Raw genomic sequence first — 18,085 nt, forward strand, 5'->3', positions numbered from 1 at the left:
GAGCTTGGAGGACTTGGACTAGCTGTGCAAGGGTCCAAGTTTCACTTCACCCTTACTATAGTTTCACTGACCCTAGCAAAATGCAAAACTGGTAAAAAAACAAAACAGAAACTATGAGAAGACAAAATGTCAGTGGCCTCCGCCTGTAAAACTGTTCCTATTTTGGGGGTCGTCGAATTGTTGCCCCTCCAGTGCACCTGATGTTAATTTCATCAACACCAAAGCAGCTGAAACCCCCTGACGAGATCAAAATCCAAGAAGCTTAAGTGACTTCGTGCTATACTTTCATTAAAAAGGTGTTCCTTTCATTTGTTACTTATGACTGCATAATTGTTTTTCAGACATTAAAAACACCTTTACCTAAAACATGACAAATTTCACTATAACAGCCCAGCACAGGACTGCTGTGGTCAGTTGCATCGTTAACGGTGTTTCTTTTATTGTGGCTGTTTTCTGTAGTTTTTTTCAATCTCTTTCATCAAAAATCTCAAATGATTGTCAATTTCAAAGGCAGCTGTGGTAGCAAGTAGGAGTGAAAACAATCAGACATCACCTGAATCCCAGTGATTAAAGCCATTTATTGAAGATACAGGAAGTTGTTCATATGACCTGATTGGTGGCAGAGGGAGTAAAACTGCTTGTTATCACATACTTCAAATGTAGTCCAGTGTCTAATTTCAGGTTTTCATGTACTGCATATATGCTTGGACAATGGTGACACTTGTCATTCTAGATGTAACAAACACAGGCTACATAACTTTGTAGGTGTCATGGAGCAAAAAAATGTCCTCACAAATTTGCAAAGACACTAGTGATCATCTTAATCATCTCTATGACCATTAATTACCATTAATATTGTTATTTCAGGCACATGACTTAGACTGTGAGCACAGAAACTCTTTTTAATAATATTAATTTAAAAATAAAATTCAATCTAGTATATCAATTTCTGTAATTAATTGAATCTCTTAATAAGATTCAGTGTCAAGCTACTGCAGCAGTAGGCAGGCACAGGTACCCGCAGCTGTTGAGCTGCCTCCAGACTCCAAATTGGTTTTGTTTGTCGCCACATTACAAGCTTTTACTGTACAAATATCATTAAGCAAGCAAGTTAAAGCAAAACGAACCTTGCAGTGTTCAAACCCTTGCCAATTAACTGGGTTTTGTATTATTTCTCGAGATGTGCAGTTGTCCTTTAATTCTGAGAAATATTGTTTTGTGTGTTTCTTTAACCAATTTGACAGTTTTAGAGTCTTGTTTGCATACGTGGGACGTTTCCTTTTTCTCGCCACAAGATTGAAAAGCAACAACTTGTCAAATTTCACTCTTTTCTTCTGAAATTCAAAGTAAGTAGATGCAAAATTACTGCATAAAAATGAAAAAAATTGCAATGTCTTTGGTATAAAACTAAAAGAATTATTAACCTGATGAGATTTTTTAAAAAACAAAAAAGAGGAAAAGTCCAACATCTGTGTCCTTGTTTGCTGCTGAGGCTGCTGTATGCTGCTGTTTTTTTTGTTTGTTGTTTTTGTTTGTTTGTCTTGGGGTATTTGTTTTTGTTTTTTTGTTTTTTACTTCAATCAGTGCCCATAAGCTGTGCCGGTCATTCTGCACCCCCCAGCCTCCTCTTGAGGACCACTGTGATGGGTCCTTCAGGCAAAGCCTTGATCATGTTCCATGCCTCAAATCGAGTCATGTCTTGCAGACTTATTCCCTGGACCTGCAACACTTCATCTCCACTCTGCAGACCACTCTGCTCTGCCGCTCCCCCTGAAATATCCAAAAGACATTTTTTTTAATAACTGTCCAAATATTACAATTACTGCTCTTCTTTTTTGGAATCAAACTCAGTTTTTTCCCCAAAATAAACTACGAAAGAAACACTTGTGATTACGTTTTTGTGAATACTGCCAGCTTCGTGAGCGCACCTGTAAAGATCCTGTTGATGACTAAAGGTCTGTCTCCATGGATTGAGCCTTTTCCTCCCTCCAGAGTAAAGCCAACACCACCAGCACATTTCTCCAGCTCCACACTCATTGGAGCGCCCCATTCCTCCACTGCGACAGCAAAGACACAGAGTATATGTAGCCTGCATAGTATTTATAATAAAAATGTCTATTCTGACCTGGACAAACCTACAGAGCTATGTCTGCATTTTGTCAATGTTTCTCAGTTTAAACATTTGATGTTTTCTGTGTTCTGTTGTGAATATTTGAATAAAACATATGTGTATGATATTTGCAGTCTTTGCATTCTGTTTTTATTTATTTTGCACAGACCCCCAATTCTTTGGAAGTATTGCATTTTGCTTGATGGTTGTGTGATTTCTGCTAAAATAAATTGGGGATAATAAATGTATTCCCAGTTGTCTGACTGACCAGCAGGATTTGGCTCTTCGCTCCTACAGCTTCCTTCCTCTCTTCCCTCCTCCACGACTCTCTTGCAGATGACAACGACAGCCAGCTTCAGATTCCGGGCCTGACGCAGAGCAGTGGTGGCATCAGTGTGCGTGACACCCCACAGTGTTTGTCCATTTATAGACAATATCTCATCGCCTTTCTGAATTGTGCCCTCCTGAGCTGCCAGGCCACTGAGAAACACTTTGTGGACCTAAAAACAAGATAATCAGTGAGACACATAGAAACAAGTAGGAAACAGCGGCAAATTCAGAGATCAGGTAGAACTAGCCTCAACACAGTTTGGGAGAAGTTGATTTCATATTTGTTTTATTGTTGTTTTGTTAGATTGGTATAAAAATGAATAAAGCCAGATTTGACCAACACACTGTGGATAACACAAATCCTGACTAGATTGGAGTAAGTATCGGAGTACTGGTAAACAGATGAACAGATTTTGTTTACTCGATTACTTGAATATGAATATGAATACATGAATCTATTAGTAAAGAACGTCTAATGCTGAATTACAAGATAAGGAGAAGTCCCAACTCCACTTATTACCTTCACTAAGGATCAGAGAAAGTAGAGCCTGAAATGACAGCTTCACTACCTCATTACATTTTTTATTAGACTCAAAATTTAAATGAGCATTTTCAGTTCTTATGCAGCTGCTGGTAATAACTCAAACTTGTTCCTAGTGGGTGTTGGACTCTGCCAGGGTTGCACTTTGTCGCCAATTCTGTTTATAATTTTTACAGGCAGAATTTCTAGGCATAGCCACGCGATGGAAGGCTTCCACTTGGGTGGCCTCAGAGTCTCGTCTCTGCTTTTTGCAGATGGTGTGGTTCTGTTGGCTTCATCGGGTGCTTCCCTCCAGTTTACACTGGAGTGGCTCGCAGCAGAGTGTCACCACCTCCAAGTGAGGCCTTGGATTGGATAAGAGTGGAGTGCCCACTTTGGGTCAGTGACGAGTTGCTGCCCAAGTGAAGGAGGGTCTTGTTCACGAGTGAGGGGTGAGGGGAGCAGGAGATTGGCAGGGGGGCATCTATGGGAGTAGAGCTGCTACTTTTCCACACTGAAAGGAGGCAGTGGAGGTGGTTCAGTCTTCTGGCAAGGATACCTGCTGGGCACCTCCTGGGTACAGTGGTCCGGCATGTCCCACCGGGAGGAGGCCCAGGGACAGACCCAGGACACTGGAGAGATTACATGTTTTGGCTGGCCTGGGAATGCCTTGGTGTTCCCCTGGACAAGCTAGAGGAGGTGGCTGGGGAGAGGGGGGTCTGGGCTTCTCTGCTTAGGCTGCTGCCCCCGCGATCCAGGCCCAGATAAACGGAGGAAAATGGATGGATGGTATGGCTCATTATCACCAACAGATGTGACGGATATATCTGTTGGTGAAGCCAACTGAATATGTCGCAGAATATCAGCTGAGCAATCAGTTGATGTGGGCTTGCAATTCAATGACCTGATTTGCTGTGATTGCTGTCAATCACTGTTTCATGTTTTCTTTTAAACATTATTTTCAGTGGATATTCACAGGGTTCGATTGCACATTTTTCTACTGCATTTTAAACTAATGCCAACTTTTCAGTGAATACAGTTGCAATGCTTTTTATTTCACATTAGACAGAATAACATTTTGGAAAAAAATAGATTATAATTCAGTAATATAAATGTGTAGTGTGTATCTTACAGTAACAGCTTTGTTCTCCAGGTCGGACCCTCCAGCAATGGTAAAGCCAAGCCCAGCTCCCTCGTCTTTATGAAGAATCACAACATGGATGTCCACTAGTTGCTGTGGAAAGATGTAGGTTTACTTGAGCGGCCATTTTTAAGGCATTTTTTCAACAGTAATCCACACATTTTTCTATTTTCTGGATCATGTTTTTCAAATGTAATATTTTTACATGTAATAATAATAATAATAATAATAATAATGTATACTTTATTGATCCCCGTGGGGAAATTCCTCTCTGCATTTAACCCATTCACTCAGTGAAGCGGTGGGCAGCCATTGTGCGCCCGGGGAGCAGTGTGTAGGGACGTGTATATGTAATATTTATGTAATAAATATTTATGTAATATTTATGCATATGAAATGTTGCACTTGCTTATTTGAATTTTGAGGGGTTTTTTTAATATTTAGGTTCAGGAAAGTTGTTAAGATTCACTGTAGGGTATAATTTAATATTAAAATATGTATAATATAATACATTGTCAGAGGCCAATTTAAAAGGTTCAAAACAGGTTTGAAATACAACCATCCTTATCATTTTGTTCCAAACACCAACTACAATATCCTACACAATATAGCAGAATCCAGTAAACTACAACACTGCAAACATATTTAGAGCATGTATGATACTGTGTGGTAAAGAAAATCTAGCAGCATTTTATTATATAGGAAAATTCATCTCCAGAAGACAAACTGCACAGCGTAACAAAATCAATCATGAATAATCTGTTAACATTTTTCAGTATCCCTCATCCCACACCACTCTGCATTGAATCATATCTGTTATTAATCTCTGTCTCTCTTCCACAGCATGTCTTTATCCTGTCTTCCTTCTCTCACCCCAACCAATCACAGCAGATGGCCCCGCCCCTCCCTGCGCCTGGTTCTGCCGGAGGTTTCTTCCTGTTAAAAGGGAGTTTTTCTTTCCCACTGTCTCCACAGTGCTTGATCATAGGGGCTCATATGATTGGTGGGTTTTTCTCTGCATGTGTTATTGTGGGGTCTGTCTTAAATATAAAGCGTGCTTAATATAAAGCACCTTGAGGCGACTGTTGTGGTGATTTGGCGCTGTATAAATAAAATATTTTTTTATTTATGCACACAAGTAACAAACGTATTGTTCAAGAGAAATGTTAAATCCTCAACCTATCTTTCAACATGTCTGGTGAAAATATGTGCACTTTATTGGTCTTGGACAAGGGCATTTCAAAATTGCTCAATAGTGCCACTTACAACATCTTTATCAAAGTACTACAGACATGTAGCACACAGTGAGCAATGTTTATTAGTCCTTTATTTATCCAGGTAAAATCTCATTGAGATTAAAAATCTCATTTCCAAGAGAGACCTGGCATCATGGCAGCAAATGTTAATGTTATGTAAATGTTAATGAATTTTCGTACACATGTGTAATATGGCAGGTTGGATGCAATGACCCAAACCCAACATAAAGTCCACCATTTTGAATTAAAGATAACATTTTAGTACCAATTTTATCATTTCCTGTGGTCACACATTTTCAAACTCCTCCTAGGGATAATATCAGACCAGCCTAATATTTGGCCCAATACTTGGGTGATGTTAAATTATGATGCTTTTGAGCTTTTGTTGAAAGGCGTATCCGTGGCATCATGGCAGATTTCTACCATTTGCCATGAAATTTATTTTGCAGGCATTCACTTATATATCTATTTCATTTGTATTCTGCCAAATCACAACAGCAGTTGCCTCAAGATGCTTTATATTGTAAGATAAAGACCCAATACAGAGAAAACCCCAACATCAATCAAATGACCCCCTTGGAGCAAGCACTCGAGCGCACCATTTCTGAGTAAAACTTTGAAGTTAATTTTTCCTAAGTTCATTGACGAGGATGTATGCAAATGGGATCACTGGTTAGACCCTCTGTTGTTTGCAGTGCAGGAGATGTCCCCGGTCTCCACAGGATTTTGCTCCTTTCGGTTGTTGTTTAGCAGGAAGCCGTGGTGGGTTGGATTTAATTACAGAAAATTGGGAGGAAGATACTTCATTTCAGTCTTTTTTTGTGTCCATTACTAAAGTTACATTTTGTTACTTCATGATGTATAACTGAAAATGTTAATCTCTTATAGTTTTTACGACTTGTCTCTAAAGATGTTGTGAATTAATGGAACTGTGATATACGACATGTTGTTTTTTTTACCTTCAGTGTTTCTTCATCTAAAGCCTCAACTTCCTGAATCATCTTCTGCATTTCCTGTGAATTGATAGCTGAGATGACAGAGTGCGCAGAAGCAGAAACAGAAGCAGTCTCGTTGTGAACTCCACCCTCCCCTCGATCAGTGATGCACTCCTTCAAAGTGAACAGACTGTATTTATGGAGACAGAAAGGCATTAGATCTGACGAGTGTCAGGTACCCATGAGCGCAAGCATAGGTACAAGTATAGAACTGTGCTCTATTTAACATGTTTTTAAAAATTAACTACTCCTTCTTTGATTAAACTGGGAGTATTTGTTAACTTAAGCCAAATTCCCTGAGAACAAAAGTTAAACAACAAAGCAGTGCATTTTGCATGTCCACATGTCTCAACTGAAGTGATACCTGAAAGAGAATCCTCTGCCTGACGTGTCCAAGGCTAGATCAGACTCCTGCTGGTTAATGGAGTCCAGTGAAGAGGTGTCCTGCAGGTTTGTGGAGGAAGGATTACCTCCACAGACGGTCAAAGAGCACATCAATGCTTGTGACACCTGTAACAGAAACACACTAAATCAGACTGACACAAATTTAAAATCATGTTATTTTTGTGGGGAAACTGTAAACATACAAAGAGAATTACATCGGAAAGTCCAACAAATATTTTGAATCTGTAGATTGTAAATCGACCTTTGCTGATATATGTGGAAGCCTTTTTCTTTCAAAACCCCTTCTTCTGTTTAGGTTAGGGAGACAGGTAAGAGGCCTGGATTTTCTTTTGGATTCCTCGTGATAGGTAAGTTAGTTTTGTTTTATTTCTAGAGCTTTTTCTTTGTTGTTTTGGTGATGCCCACCAGACTAATAAAATATTTGGTTGTTGTAAAACTGGAAACTCTGTGGCAGCCTTGGTCCTCCCTTGGGACCAGGAAGCAGGTGCAATGTCTTCTTGTGTTGCTCTCTGGCTTTCTCTAGGCTGGGGTGTAGCAGCACACACAACAGATACACAACATACATTCACCCTGCAGGAAAACGAGTGAAGGAGACCATTACAACCAAGCTGGGTTTGTTGGGTGCAGAGGTTGAAGAAACTTCCTCCCTTTCTTTAATCACACCTGCCCTGTGTCAGATGTTCCATTGACCCACTGAGAGGAATCACTTCAGAAACATCAGGAAAACGAGCTCATCCCAGGGACCAACTAGGATCATAATCTTCACCAGGGGCTCCCTCAGAGAGAAATCTCCTTCTCTACTGTAGATGAACAAACCCAGCACTTTAGGAACACTGTTATACTGATGTTTGCTTTGTGTGATGGTAGAGTCACTTCCCATCATCCTCAGATAAAGCGCAGAGGCTCTGGACTTTTACAGAGTGGTTTTATATCCAGTCCTGTAGAAAGTGCCAGGTGATTCATGCCAGGGTGTTGGGCCTCGGATGGGTTCAGCTGCCTGTCGCCTGTGGTTCGTTGAGACTCTCACTCTTAGGCCGTGGGTAACCCATCTGGGGCCTCCCTCCTTTTCCTGCTGGGATGGACACACAGCCAGTATGTGTGGTCTTATGTCTTCTGTACTCCTGGGGCTATGGATGGCCCGGATCTTTCTCTGTCTGCCTCTGGCTCCTGGGGGGCGCTATAATAACTTCCCACCGCTCATTATCAAGTACATTTCGTAACAAACAAAAATACAAAGAGACTCACTCCTACTCACAAACACCACAAAAAGATTGTTGATTTGTGTATCTGTCCATTTTCACATGTAAGCGAAGCTGGTAGAGGAACAAAATAATATTGTACTGATAAATGTTAAGGCTGAATATTCCCAAACGTGGGAATATTCAGCCTTGACTATATAAAATAAACACAATATATGTGTGCGATTACCTGATTACTGAAGGTAATTATTTTCCCCAAGCTTTCACTCTCTGGGTTGCTCACGGTGTTACTCTCTGTGGCCGGAGCTGCATTCCGAGCAGTCCTTGACAGCTTTCCTTCCTCCTCTGTCCAGTCAGAGCTATTTTGACCTTCAGTTTGATTGGATCTCATCGATGTTTCAGAACACTCAGAATCCACAAGCTCAGACTCCAGGTTGGTGGGTAAGGCTTCACTGCTGTCATGCACTGGAGCAGACTGATAATCATTTATCCCTGACTCCACATCAGTGTTGATAGTCTGAGAATACATGGAATCAGTGATAGACTGATTAAAATGAGTTTCATCTTCAGAGGACTTTTCTGTTGTTTGTTGACAAGCTTCATTGCTGGCTGAGGCAATGGCACAGGGCGCAACAGAGGCAGGTATGTTGTCTTCCTCCTTACTAGGTGCTGGATCTCTGGACTGGATCTCTCTGGAAAATTCAGTTTTGTTCTTCACATTATCTCCATTTGAGGCAGAATAGGAAGAGCAAGGGGCTCGGGATCCCTTCTCCACTGGAGAGAGGGTTGTTGAAGGAGCCAATGGTCTTCTGTTGCTCCCCTTTTCTGGAGCTTCTGGACTGGAAAAAGTCTCAAAAGAGTGAATCCTTTGCTTGATTGATTGGTTGGTTGCAGATGATGCAGATCTGATGCCAAAGTTTCTGCTGAAGCTTGCAGCAGATGTTTGCTCTGATGGTTTTGCTTGCGTCTTCTGGTCCTGCTCATCCTTAATTTTCCTCAGACTCTGGCGAAACCAGGCAGGTTTGGGTGCCACTGGAGGCGCCTTTTTAAGTTCTGAAGGAGTTTCAGATTTATTTTCAGGAGTCATTGCGACTGTGTCATCGACCTCAAGGACATTCTCTTCGTCATTCATTGTAGCAGAAAGGCCGTGTACATTAACAGTAACTCTACTGTCTGTAAGGTGTGGGTAGTGATTCTCGCAGCTTTTCAGAGGAGGTGTTCTCGTGAACCCAGGGATCCCAAAGCTGTTCTTGGATAGGGTGACCAACACAGGCCTGTCTCTTTAGAGTTTTTCTCTTTGGCTGTGAGCAGTGAACAGCTGATGAACTACCTGTACACAAGACACAGACAAAAACAAAAGAATTTATTGTGAATTTGAAACATTTCATGTCACAAACTCAAAATCTAAATAGTTTTAACTTAAAGGTGGATGCATCTTAAAATCCACCAGCTTAAGAAAGACCTCTTGGGTTGGAATCAGAGTTAGGGTATGTCAACTTCTTTGTAAGGCATTTTTCTGTAGACACTGTAATGTCAAATTGTATAAGACTTAATTTGAATTGTTATATCTAGTTCAGGGGTGTCAAACTAATTTTACATTATGGGCTACATACACCACACTTTGCTCTCAAGTGGGCCTGACCAATCTAAAGAAGTTACATATTTAACTGCTTTTCTACATAATAAAGAAAAAGCTGCTGTGGTAAATAAAGAAATCTGTCAGCACGAATCTTTGAACTTCTTCTTTTTCTGTTTTTTAACTGTTGTAAGAAACATGAAATTTCTATAGTAGAAAGTGAAAACAGAAAGTTACAGAGGTTTTATTGGAGACATAGCTTAGGATTTGCAATTTGCTATAATTTGTGAAAGTAGAAATTTTTCCCATATTGAACAGCAGGAATTAGGTTTTCTTGTCAGAGGTGGTTTTTAGGGAAAAAACAAACAAACAAAACAAAAACAGCAGCCAACAACACTGTACACAACAGCAGACCAGAGCGTAATAAGCATGGGAAACTGGCCTCAAAGTACACTGAGACATAGAGCTGTGCAGGAAATGGGATTTTATTCTGGTGGAAGCAAAACTGCAAAGTAACATGAAGTGCAGTCTTGGTCTTCTTTTGCTGCTGGTTCAGTGAATTTTGGTTGGAAAGTGACAAAACTGCAAAAGTACAAACAATTACAACATTTAAAAAACAAAACAAAAAAGCAGCCCCTGCACTATGTTTAATCTATAAATCTGAAATTTGACAGCCTCATATAAAAAACAGTCTCTTAGAGCCATCTCATAGAATCTCTTAGAACCCAACAGGAAGTCAGCCATGTTGAGTCTGCTGACTAATTTTGGCTACATATCTCGCCATTTCTGGACCTCGTACTTTAACAAACTCCTTGTAGGGATTTCATCAGATCAGCGTGATCTTCAGTGAACAGAATGGCTGGAATGCAAAGCTTTTGAGGTTTTTGTGAAAGGACATTGTCATGGCAGCACACCAAATTACGATCACTTAAAATGAGACTGCTGTAACTCAGTGACAGATTCTGCAAACTCCAGCAGACTTGACAGACATGATGAGAATCCGGATTGATATGCCATATATGACATATTTTATTGGTTTCATACATAAGAGTTTCAAAATGGCACCTTATGCATTTAGAAAGTCCTAAGGAAACACAGCATGAGCTACAAGAATGAAATTTGGTACACCTGTGTAAAATAATAAGGAGGGAAGGACACAAAAGTGCTTCCTAACAGACTTCCTTATTAAGTCTGTTGGGCCCTTGTTGGGACCATTTTTGCAGGATGTTTTACACAGTTTCAAGGCAACAGCCTCACACTGGTACAGGGAAGCCTTAGGGAGTTGGTCTTAAAGTTACATCGAAAACTGAGTTTTCATCAAAGGGCATGACTCTGGCGGTATGGCGAATTTCAATGTTTCACCATGAAGCAAAAAATTGCTCTAACTCAGATAAATCTAGTCCAGTCTCTCCCAAAATTCACAGGGATGATGAGAGATTGGCACACACCTTCAACGTGATATTTGCTTTCCAGTTCTATAGCGCTTATCAGTAGTTGTTGCAAAAAGGCGCCCAATTTTTTAAAAAAAAGTTTCTTTATTTTTTAAATTTTATTTATTTTAGACAAGACTGGTCCTTATCATTTAAATTAAAAAAAACTATCACAAAATATCCAGACACCTGGCCCAGTGTTCATGAAAGCTTGACATATACCTTGTGTCACCACATGTTTTAACTGTCAAAGCTCTTCCCACTGAATTTATTGACTCATTAAAATGGCACATAAATATGTACATAAAGTTCTCCAGTAAGGCATGAAAAGTTGATAAATATTTGCAGATGTCCATCTCTGTAGAAACCTGTAGTTTTTTCATTATGGCTCAACTGTAATTACGCCACAAAAGAATAGTTCAAAAAGAGGAACAATAGGCAACAATCAACATCATCTGTGCACATGTAAAATTCACCTGCCTATTAGCTTGCATGTACTACTTCCAGCACTGTCACTTCACAACATCATCCTCAGAAAGATCACTTCTGAAGATATGACCTTCCATCTTTTCAGTGGAATAAGTTGCCTTATGCAATTAGAGAAGTGGCTTCTATTCATAATTTTAAAAATCACCTAAAAGCCTATTTAGGCAGTTTTTAATTTATTTGTAAATATTGTGAGAGGGTAATGTCACTTGTAATGGAAATTGTGTATTTTGTTTGAGTGTTTTTTTACAATTTTTAATATTTACATGCTTATATTTTCATTGTAAAACCTTATTGTGGATGTAAGAGCCAAATTATGTGGATATTTTGCATCCAACTCATTGTGTAACATTTCATTCGGTGGTATTTGATGGTTTGGGCCCCAGGAAGACTAGCAACCCCTGTTGTGGAAGCTAATGGGGTTCCTTACAAATAAACAAATAAATAAATATGAAAAAAGTATTTCATTTTGCTCACTGTTATATTCTGGTCTCATTCACGACAGACTCCAGAACATCGATTTCCTGCCCAACAGAGTAGTAAGATTCATTAACAAGTCATGTGACTCAGATTGACTCTCTGCCATGTACAACAACAACATACAGCCTAACGTTCCGGCCCAACACTCGCTTACTTGTGTTAAACGTCCATGTAGCAACACAACCTACTGTGGAACACATCTCATCCTGTAGACAACAATTCACATTATTACACTCACCACATCCAATACTTGGTCTGCTGAATAAAATCATGGAACCTTTACAGTGACTTGCAAAAGTATTCGGCCCCCTTGAACTTTCCACATTTTGTCACATTACAGCCACAAACATGAATCAATTTTATTGGAATTCCACGTGAAAGACCAACACAAAGTGGTGACACGTGAGAAGTGGAACGAAAATCATACATGATTCCAAACATTTTTTACAAATAAATAACTGCAAAGTGGGGTGTGCGTAATTATTCAGCCCCCTTTGGTCTGAGTGCAGTCAGTTGCCACATAGACGTTGCCTGATGAGTGCTAATGACTAAATAGAGTGCACCTGTGTGTAATCTAATGTCAGTACAAATACAGCTGCTCTGTGACGGCCTCAGAGGTTGTCTAAGAGAATATTGGGAGCAACAACACCATGAAGTCCAAAGAACACACCAGACAGGTCAGGGATAAAGTTACTGAGAAATTTAAAGCAGGCTTAGGCTACACAAAGATTTCCCAAGCCTTGAACATCCCACGGAGCACTGTTCAAGCCATCATTCAGAAATGGAAGGAGTATGGCACAACTGTAAACCTACCAAGACAAGGCCGTCCACCTAAACTCACAGGCCGAACAAGGAGAGCGCTGATCAGAAATGCAGCCAAGAGGCCCATGGTGACTCTGGACGAGCTGCAGAGATCTACAGCTCAGGTGGGGGAATCTGTCCATAGGACAACTATTAGTCGTGCACTGCACAAAGTTGGCCTTTATGGAAGAGTGGCAAGAAGAAAGCCATTGTTAACAGAAAACCATAAGAAGTCCCGTTTGCAGTTTGCCACAAGCCATGTGGGGGACACAGCAAACATGTGGAAGAAGCTGCTCTGGTCAGATGAGACCAAAATGCAAAACGCTATGTGTGGAAAACTAACACTGCACATCACTCTGAACACACCATCCCCACTGTCAGATATGGTGGTGGCAGCATCATGCTCTGGGGGGCTTCTCTTCAGCAGGGACAGGGAAGCTGGTCAGAGTTGATGGGAAGATGGATGGAGCCAAATACAGGGCAGTCTTGGAAGAAAACCTCTTGGAGTCTGCAAAAGACTTGAGACTGGGGCGGAGGTTCACCTTCCAGCAGGACAACGACCCTAAACATAAAGCCAGGGCAACAATGGGATGGTTTAAAACAAAACATATCCATGTGTTAGAATGGCCCAGTCAAAGTCCAGATCTAAATCCAATCCAGAATCTGTGGCAAGATCTGAAAACTGCTGTTCACAAACGCTGTCATCTAATCTGACTGAGCTGGAGCTGTTTCAAAGAAGAATGGGCAAAGATTTCAGTCTGTAGATGTGCAAAGCTGGTAGAGACAGACCCTGAAAGACTGGCAGCTGGAACTGCAGCAAAAGGTGGTTCTACAAAGTATTGACTCAGGGGCTGAATAATTACGCACACCCCACTTTGCAGTTATTTATTTGTAAAAATGTTTGGAATCATGTCTGATTTTCGTTCCACTTCTCACGTGTGCACCACTTTGTGTTGGTCTTTCACCTGGAATTCCAATAAATTGATTCATGTTTGTGGCTGTAATGTGACAAAATGTGGAAAAGTTCAAGGGGGCCGAATACTTTTGCAAGCCACTGTAGCTTCTGATGCTTCTTAGTTGTAGCAATCACAATAACACTCTTTTTTCTTTTTTCTTTTTTTTTAGGGTTAAGCACAATATCATACTGGGCACCATAACTAGCACAAACTCTTAAGTAATCAGCACTGTGGTGGGACAAAATGACCACATCATCAGCGTACATTAAATGATTAATGAGAAGGTTGCCCACCATACAATCAGTCGTACAATCATTTAACTTGACAGAAAGATCATCAAGATCACCAACATACAAATACAATAATCCACCTTGTCTGACTTCTGTAGATACAGGAAAAGGTTCAGATACCTCTGTACCCAAATTAACTTGCATAGTTTGATGTAAATACCAAAAGTGTAAAATCCTTTATCCATTTGATATGCAGGGACCCCTCTGCTTTGCAATATAACGAACATCTTCAGTTGATTAACTCTGTCAAATGTTTTGGAAGCATCTAAAAGCATTTCACCTCTCATCTCGGAAGCTTCTTCAGTTCCAAGCAATTGGTGGAGAGTCCCAGATTTTCAGCCCTATTGGGAGTGTCCCTAAGATAGTCCTGGACCCATCCCTCTTAAGGACACTATTTAGAGCATGGCTTGGACACTCCCAATAGGTCTTAAAATCTGGGACTGTCCACCAATTGCTCTGAGAATGTTCACAGACATTACAAAAGCTCCCTAATTTCACATTATACTCAAAGTTAGAGAGTGTGGTTATCTGTTAAAGGCACTTTAAAGATACTTTAGATAGTCTTTTTTCCAAAAAACTGGCCCCATACAGTGGCCCCTATCAGACGGACTCTGTCCTTAGTCCCACCATGTGTCTCACGTGGGTGAAAACCTCTCTCCCCCAATCAAAAAGCATATACAGACAGACACATTTGTAGGATCATAAATCCCACTTTATTCACCTCATTCTCACAAAGTCTTTTTTTCTATGTAACATTTACACTCATACTCCAGAAGACGTATCAGAGAGCAACAGGGGTTAGTATCTTGGCCAAGGTTCTTTGGCATGCAGCCGGGATCAAACCAGCGACCTACTGAGCTACAGCCACCAGATAAAACCAGTTTGCAGGGAAATCTACACTGACAGGTCCTTATAAAGTCCGCTAACATGACAAACCACTTTCACCACCTTCAAAAATACCAAGGCGGTTTTCTTACCCACCTATCCACACACGCAGTGAAATATACTCACACACACACACACGGTACACACAGACTATATAAGCCAAGACAGCAGAGTTCTGTTCTGTATTTCAGCATATAATTGAAAACAAATATGGCATCTCAGACTGACCAGGAATCTCTCTCTTCATTATCTCAGGGATAAAATAAGCGCACATCATTACACATTTTTGTTAATATTATGACATATTTTCACTGTTAAACACATCTACATTTTGAGAAAATGTATTTGTTAGACTGAATTACTCCCTACCTCATATTTTTATTTGAAGAAATATACGAGATAGAAAAGAAATTGCAGCTAGTAATCAGCCATTCCTGGATTTGCGTTGTTTTATTCTTGCACAAACACAAAACAATGCTGGTCCTACACATTTTATCACCATGGTTGTGGGGGAACGTTGTCTCGATTCACTCTGTATTGTACCACTGCACATGGTTGAAATGACAGTAAAGCCACTTGGCCTGACTTGACTTGATAAAACAATGCAAATCAGTACTCAGTACAGTGCAGCACTGATTAACAATGCTGCACATTGTTTGATTGCCAGTTAATTTGAGTGTATTTTTAAAACATGTATACAAATAACAATACTTAAGAGAATTGTGTATTTGGTTTGTGTCAGTTGTTGAAAATAAATCTTATTAGTTATTAAAAATGTTAACGTAACATGTTCTTTCAGTTTGTATCAAACCAGAGAGATGCTAGCTTAGAATACTAACATGAATTTATGCAATGCAGAAAAACAATGTTGTGGTAATATTTTGTCCATATTGTCCAGCTCTACTGAAATGCTTTGTCTAATATGATGATCGCTGTGTGATTATTAGGTGATTCTAATGATTCTCACTAATTCTCATGATTTGTGTCAGGCAGAACTGATAGAGTACATAAGTGTTTACAACCAACCTTACTTGACATCTTTGACATTGTGTGATGTCATCAGGAAAGTATGTATGATGCTGTTAAGACTAATTTTTTCCAAGCTGTATACCCACGTATCATCATTCCTCTTTTGCTTTGTTATTATTACACTTTTTGACAGCTAAGCAGTGAACAGAAAAGGACACCAGGGTCCAAGGATTCATCTTTTTCCTTTCATTTGATATTCTTCCTTGAAGAATGAAAGGAGCTGACAAACACTGACAATTTTAGTACAGCTCCAGCCTGTTATTAGGAGCACTGCTGCTGCCCTGGATAAAGTCACACCTTTTCTTTTTGTTTGGTGCTTATGGGTGTGTGGATGTTGTGTGTGTTTTGTGATGTATTTATCCTGTATGGCAAACTATACAGAGAAAGACAAATCCTGTATTGAAAAGGAAATGAACAGTCTTTTACTTTCTGATTAAATGCTAATTGCCGCAGTACCAGGCTGAGTTTGCTGTAACATTTTTGGAACAATTGCATTGTCAGCTTGTTCTATAGTTGCATTTATGTGGATAAATAATAGGTAACAGTACCTTGCCTCCGTCCTGTATCTCGACTGTTGTCGCTGCACAGCACAATGTCTGCCTGAGCGAAAGCCTTGCTCGTCTTCGAGTGTTCACGTTCTTCTTCCTGCTTCACAAACAGGAAGCATTGTATCACAAGAACTTCTCTAGCAGCAACCACAGAGAGGTGCAACAACGTACCATACTTCCGTTCAGACATTCAGCTGAGCAACTGTTACTTGACTTTTCGAATCAATACCTTCACACACATATGTATGCACAGACATGGCGATATCGATACAAAAACTAAATGAATTAATAAAAGGAAAACACAATGCTGTTTAACTATAACTGTGCTGTAGTTGTTATGCACAGCACTCGAGTAGAAAAGCAACAACCATCATATTTACCTTTCACACTCTTGAGCAGCACACTAGGTTTGTCAGAGTGGGCAATAAACTGAACTGAGGGTTTGATATCTTGCCCAGGGATACTTTGGCATACAGACTGCAGCAGCCACGGCTCAGACCACCATTAGTGGATGACCTTCTCTAGCTTCTACACGAGAGTCAGCCCACTCGCTTAATAATCCAATGAGTTCCAACTAACAAACCAAATAAAGGCTGCTTTATTAGAAGGCAGATGTAAAAGTGTAGATATTAAGCACTTTACTGCCAAATGATATTAATACAGTAATTAAGTTAAATGACAGGGTTAGGTTTCCTCACATTTCTAAAAGCCGAACCACACAGCGAGCTTTCAGTAGCAAAAAAATGAAAGTCACACTTCTTCACATACAATTCTTAAGAGTAATCCCAGAATCTTTTGCAGGGTTTTTAGATACTGATAAAGAGCTACAGGAGGCGTGAGGAGTGCAGTGAGTCACATGGTAGGTCACTCGTTGCATCTGTAGGATCATTAGTGCACTGAGAGAAACATGATTACTTACACAGGTTTAGCGTGCTAAGAAAAGGCAGCACAGTACGATGGCAGCCGTTTCTGCTGATACATTTCAGGGTAGGAACTTAGAGTGGAAGTGAAACGATTGTGATCTGTCAGTTTCATCTCGCATGCATGTTTTCAACTTCCTTATATGGGCACTAAGCTTAGACACTGTTTGCTAAACAAACATGAACGATGAGACACGGATGTCTCAAAGCAGAAGGCCAATACAGCAAAACAAGAAAACAACAACGCTTTGCATGAGTGTGGCATCTGCGACCCTAATTATAGGCCAATCTCCAACCTTCCTTTATATCAAACATCCTTGAAAGAGTAGTTGTCAAACAGCTAACAGATCATCTGCAGAGGTTTATTTGAAGAGTTTCAGTCAGGTTTCAGAGCTCAGCACAGAAACAGCTTTAGTGAAGGTTACAAATGATCTTCTTATGGCCTCTGACAGTGGACTCATCTCTGTGCTTGTCCTGCTAGACCTCAGTGTGCATTTGATATTGATCAATAATATTTTATTACAGAGATTAGATCATGCTGTAGGTATTAAAGGTATTGATCAGCAGTAGATTAAATCATATCTTTCTAATAGTCTCCAATTTGTTCACATAAATGTTTTTACGTGCAGAGCGCACTTTACATACTAAATTTAATTTTAGAAACCACACAGTTTCACGCTAAGACCAATTCTGTTTGCATTATAAATGTTTCCCTCAGGCAGCATTAT

At 40.1% G+C, this 18,085-nt stretch overlaps 1 protein-coding gene across 2 annotated transcripts; it reads right to left on the reverse strand.

Annotated features, from left to right (window-relative positions):
• Window positions 1–558: 558 nt before the first annotated feature.
• il16 (interleukin 16) lies at window positions 559–17,423 on the reverse strand. Of its 2 annotated transcripts, none has more exons than XM_005951533.2 (9): window positions 17,357–17,423; window positions 16,438–16,534; window positions 8,186–9,286; window positions 6,717–6,862; window positions 6,317–6,482; window positions 4,093–4,194; window positions 2,379–2,610; window positions 1,929–2,057; window positions 559–1,770 (listed from the first exon to the last, which is right to left on the reverse strand). In XM_005951533.2, the coding sequence occupies exons 3-9, from the start codon at window positions 9,086–9,088 to the stop codon at window positions 1,604–1,606; spliced, it is 1,845 nt and encodes a 614-aa protein (XP_005951595.1). In that variant the 5' UTR covers window positions 9,089–9,286; window positions 16,438–16,534; window positions 17,357–17,423; the 3' UTR covers window positions 559–1,603. The 2 variants fall into 2 exon arrangements, with proteins under 2 accessions (XP_005951595.1, XP_005951596.1); XM_005951534.3 differs by having other exon boundaries at window positions 16,438–16,537; window positions 17,357–17,372.
• Between the last annotated feature and the right edge of the window lie 662 nt (window positions 17,424–18,085).

Source organism: Haplochromis burtoni, unplaced genomic scaffold (genome assembly GCF_018398535.1).
Source record: "Haplochromis burtoni strain Fernald_Lab_line unplaced genomic scaffold, NCSU_Asbu1 Contig_1047, whole genome shotgun sequence".
Taxonomy (NCBI): Eukaryota; Metazoa; Chordata; class Actinopteri; order Cichliformes; family Cichlidae; genus Haplochromis; species Haplochromis burtoni.

Bases quoted from the DNA above. Each gene is read 5' to 3' on its own strand.
- il16 (XM_005951533.2), bottom strand. From the start codon at position 9,088: ATGAATGACGAAGAGAATGTCCTTGAGGTCGATGACACAGTCGCAATG. The intron at 4,195-6,316 runs GTAAAAAAAACA...ATCTTTCCACAG, and splicing joins TAGATGAAGAAACACTGAAG to CAACTAGTGGACATCCATGT. The intron at 2,058-2,378 runs GTCAGTCAGACA...TTGCTGTCGCAG, and splicing joins CGAAGAGCCAAATCCTGCTG to TGGAGGAATGGGGCGCTCCA.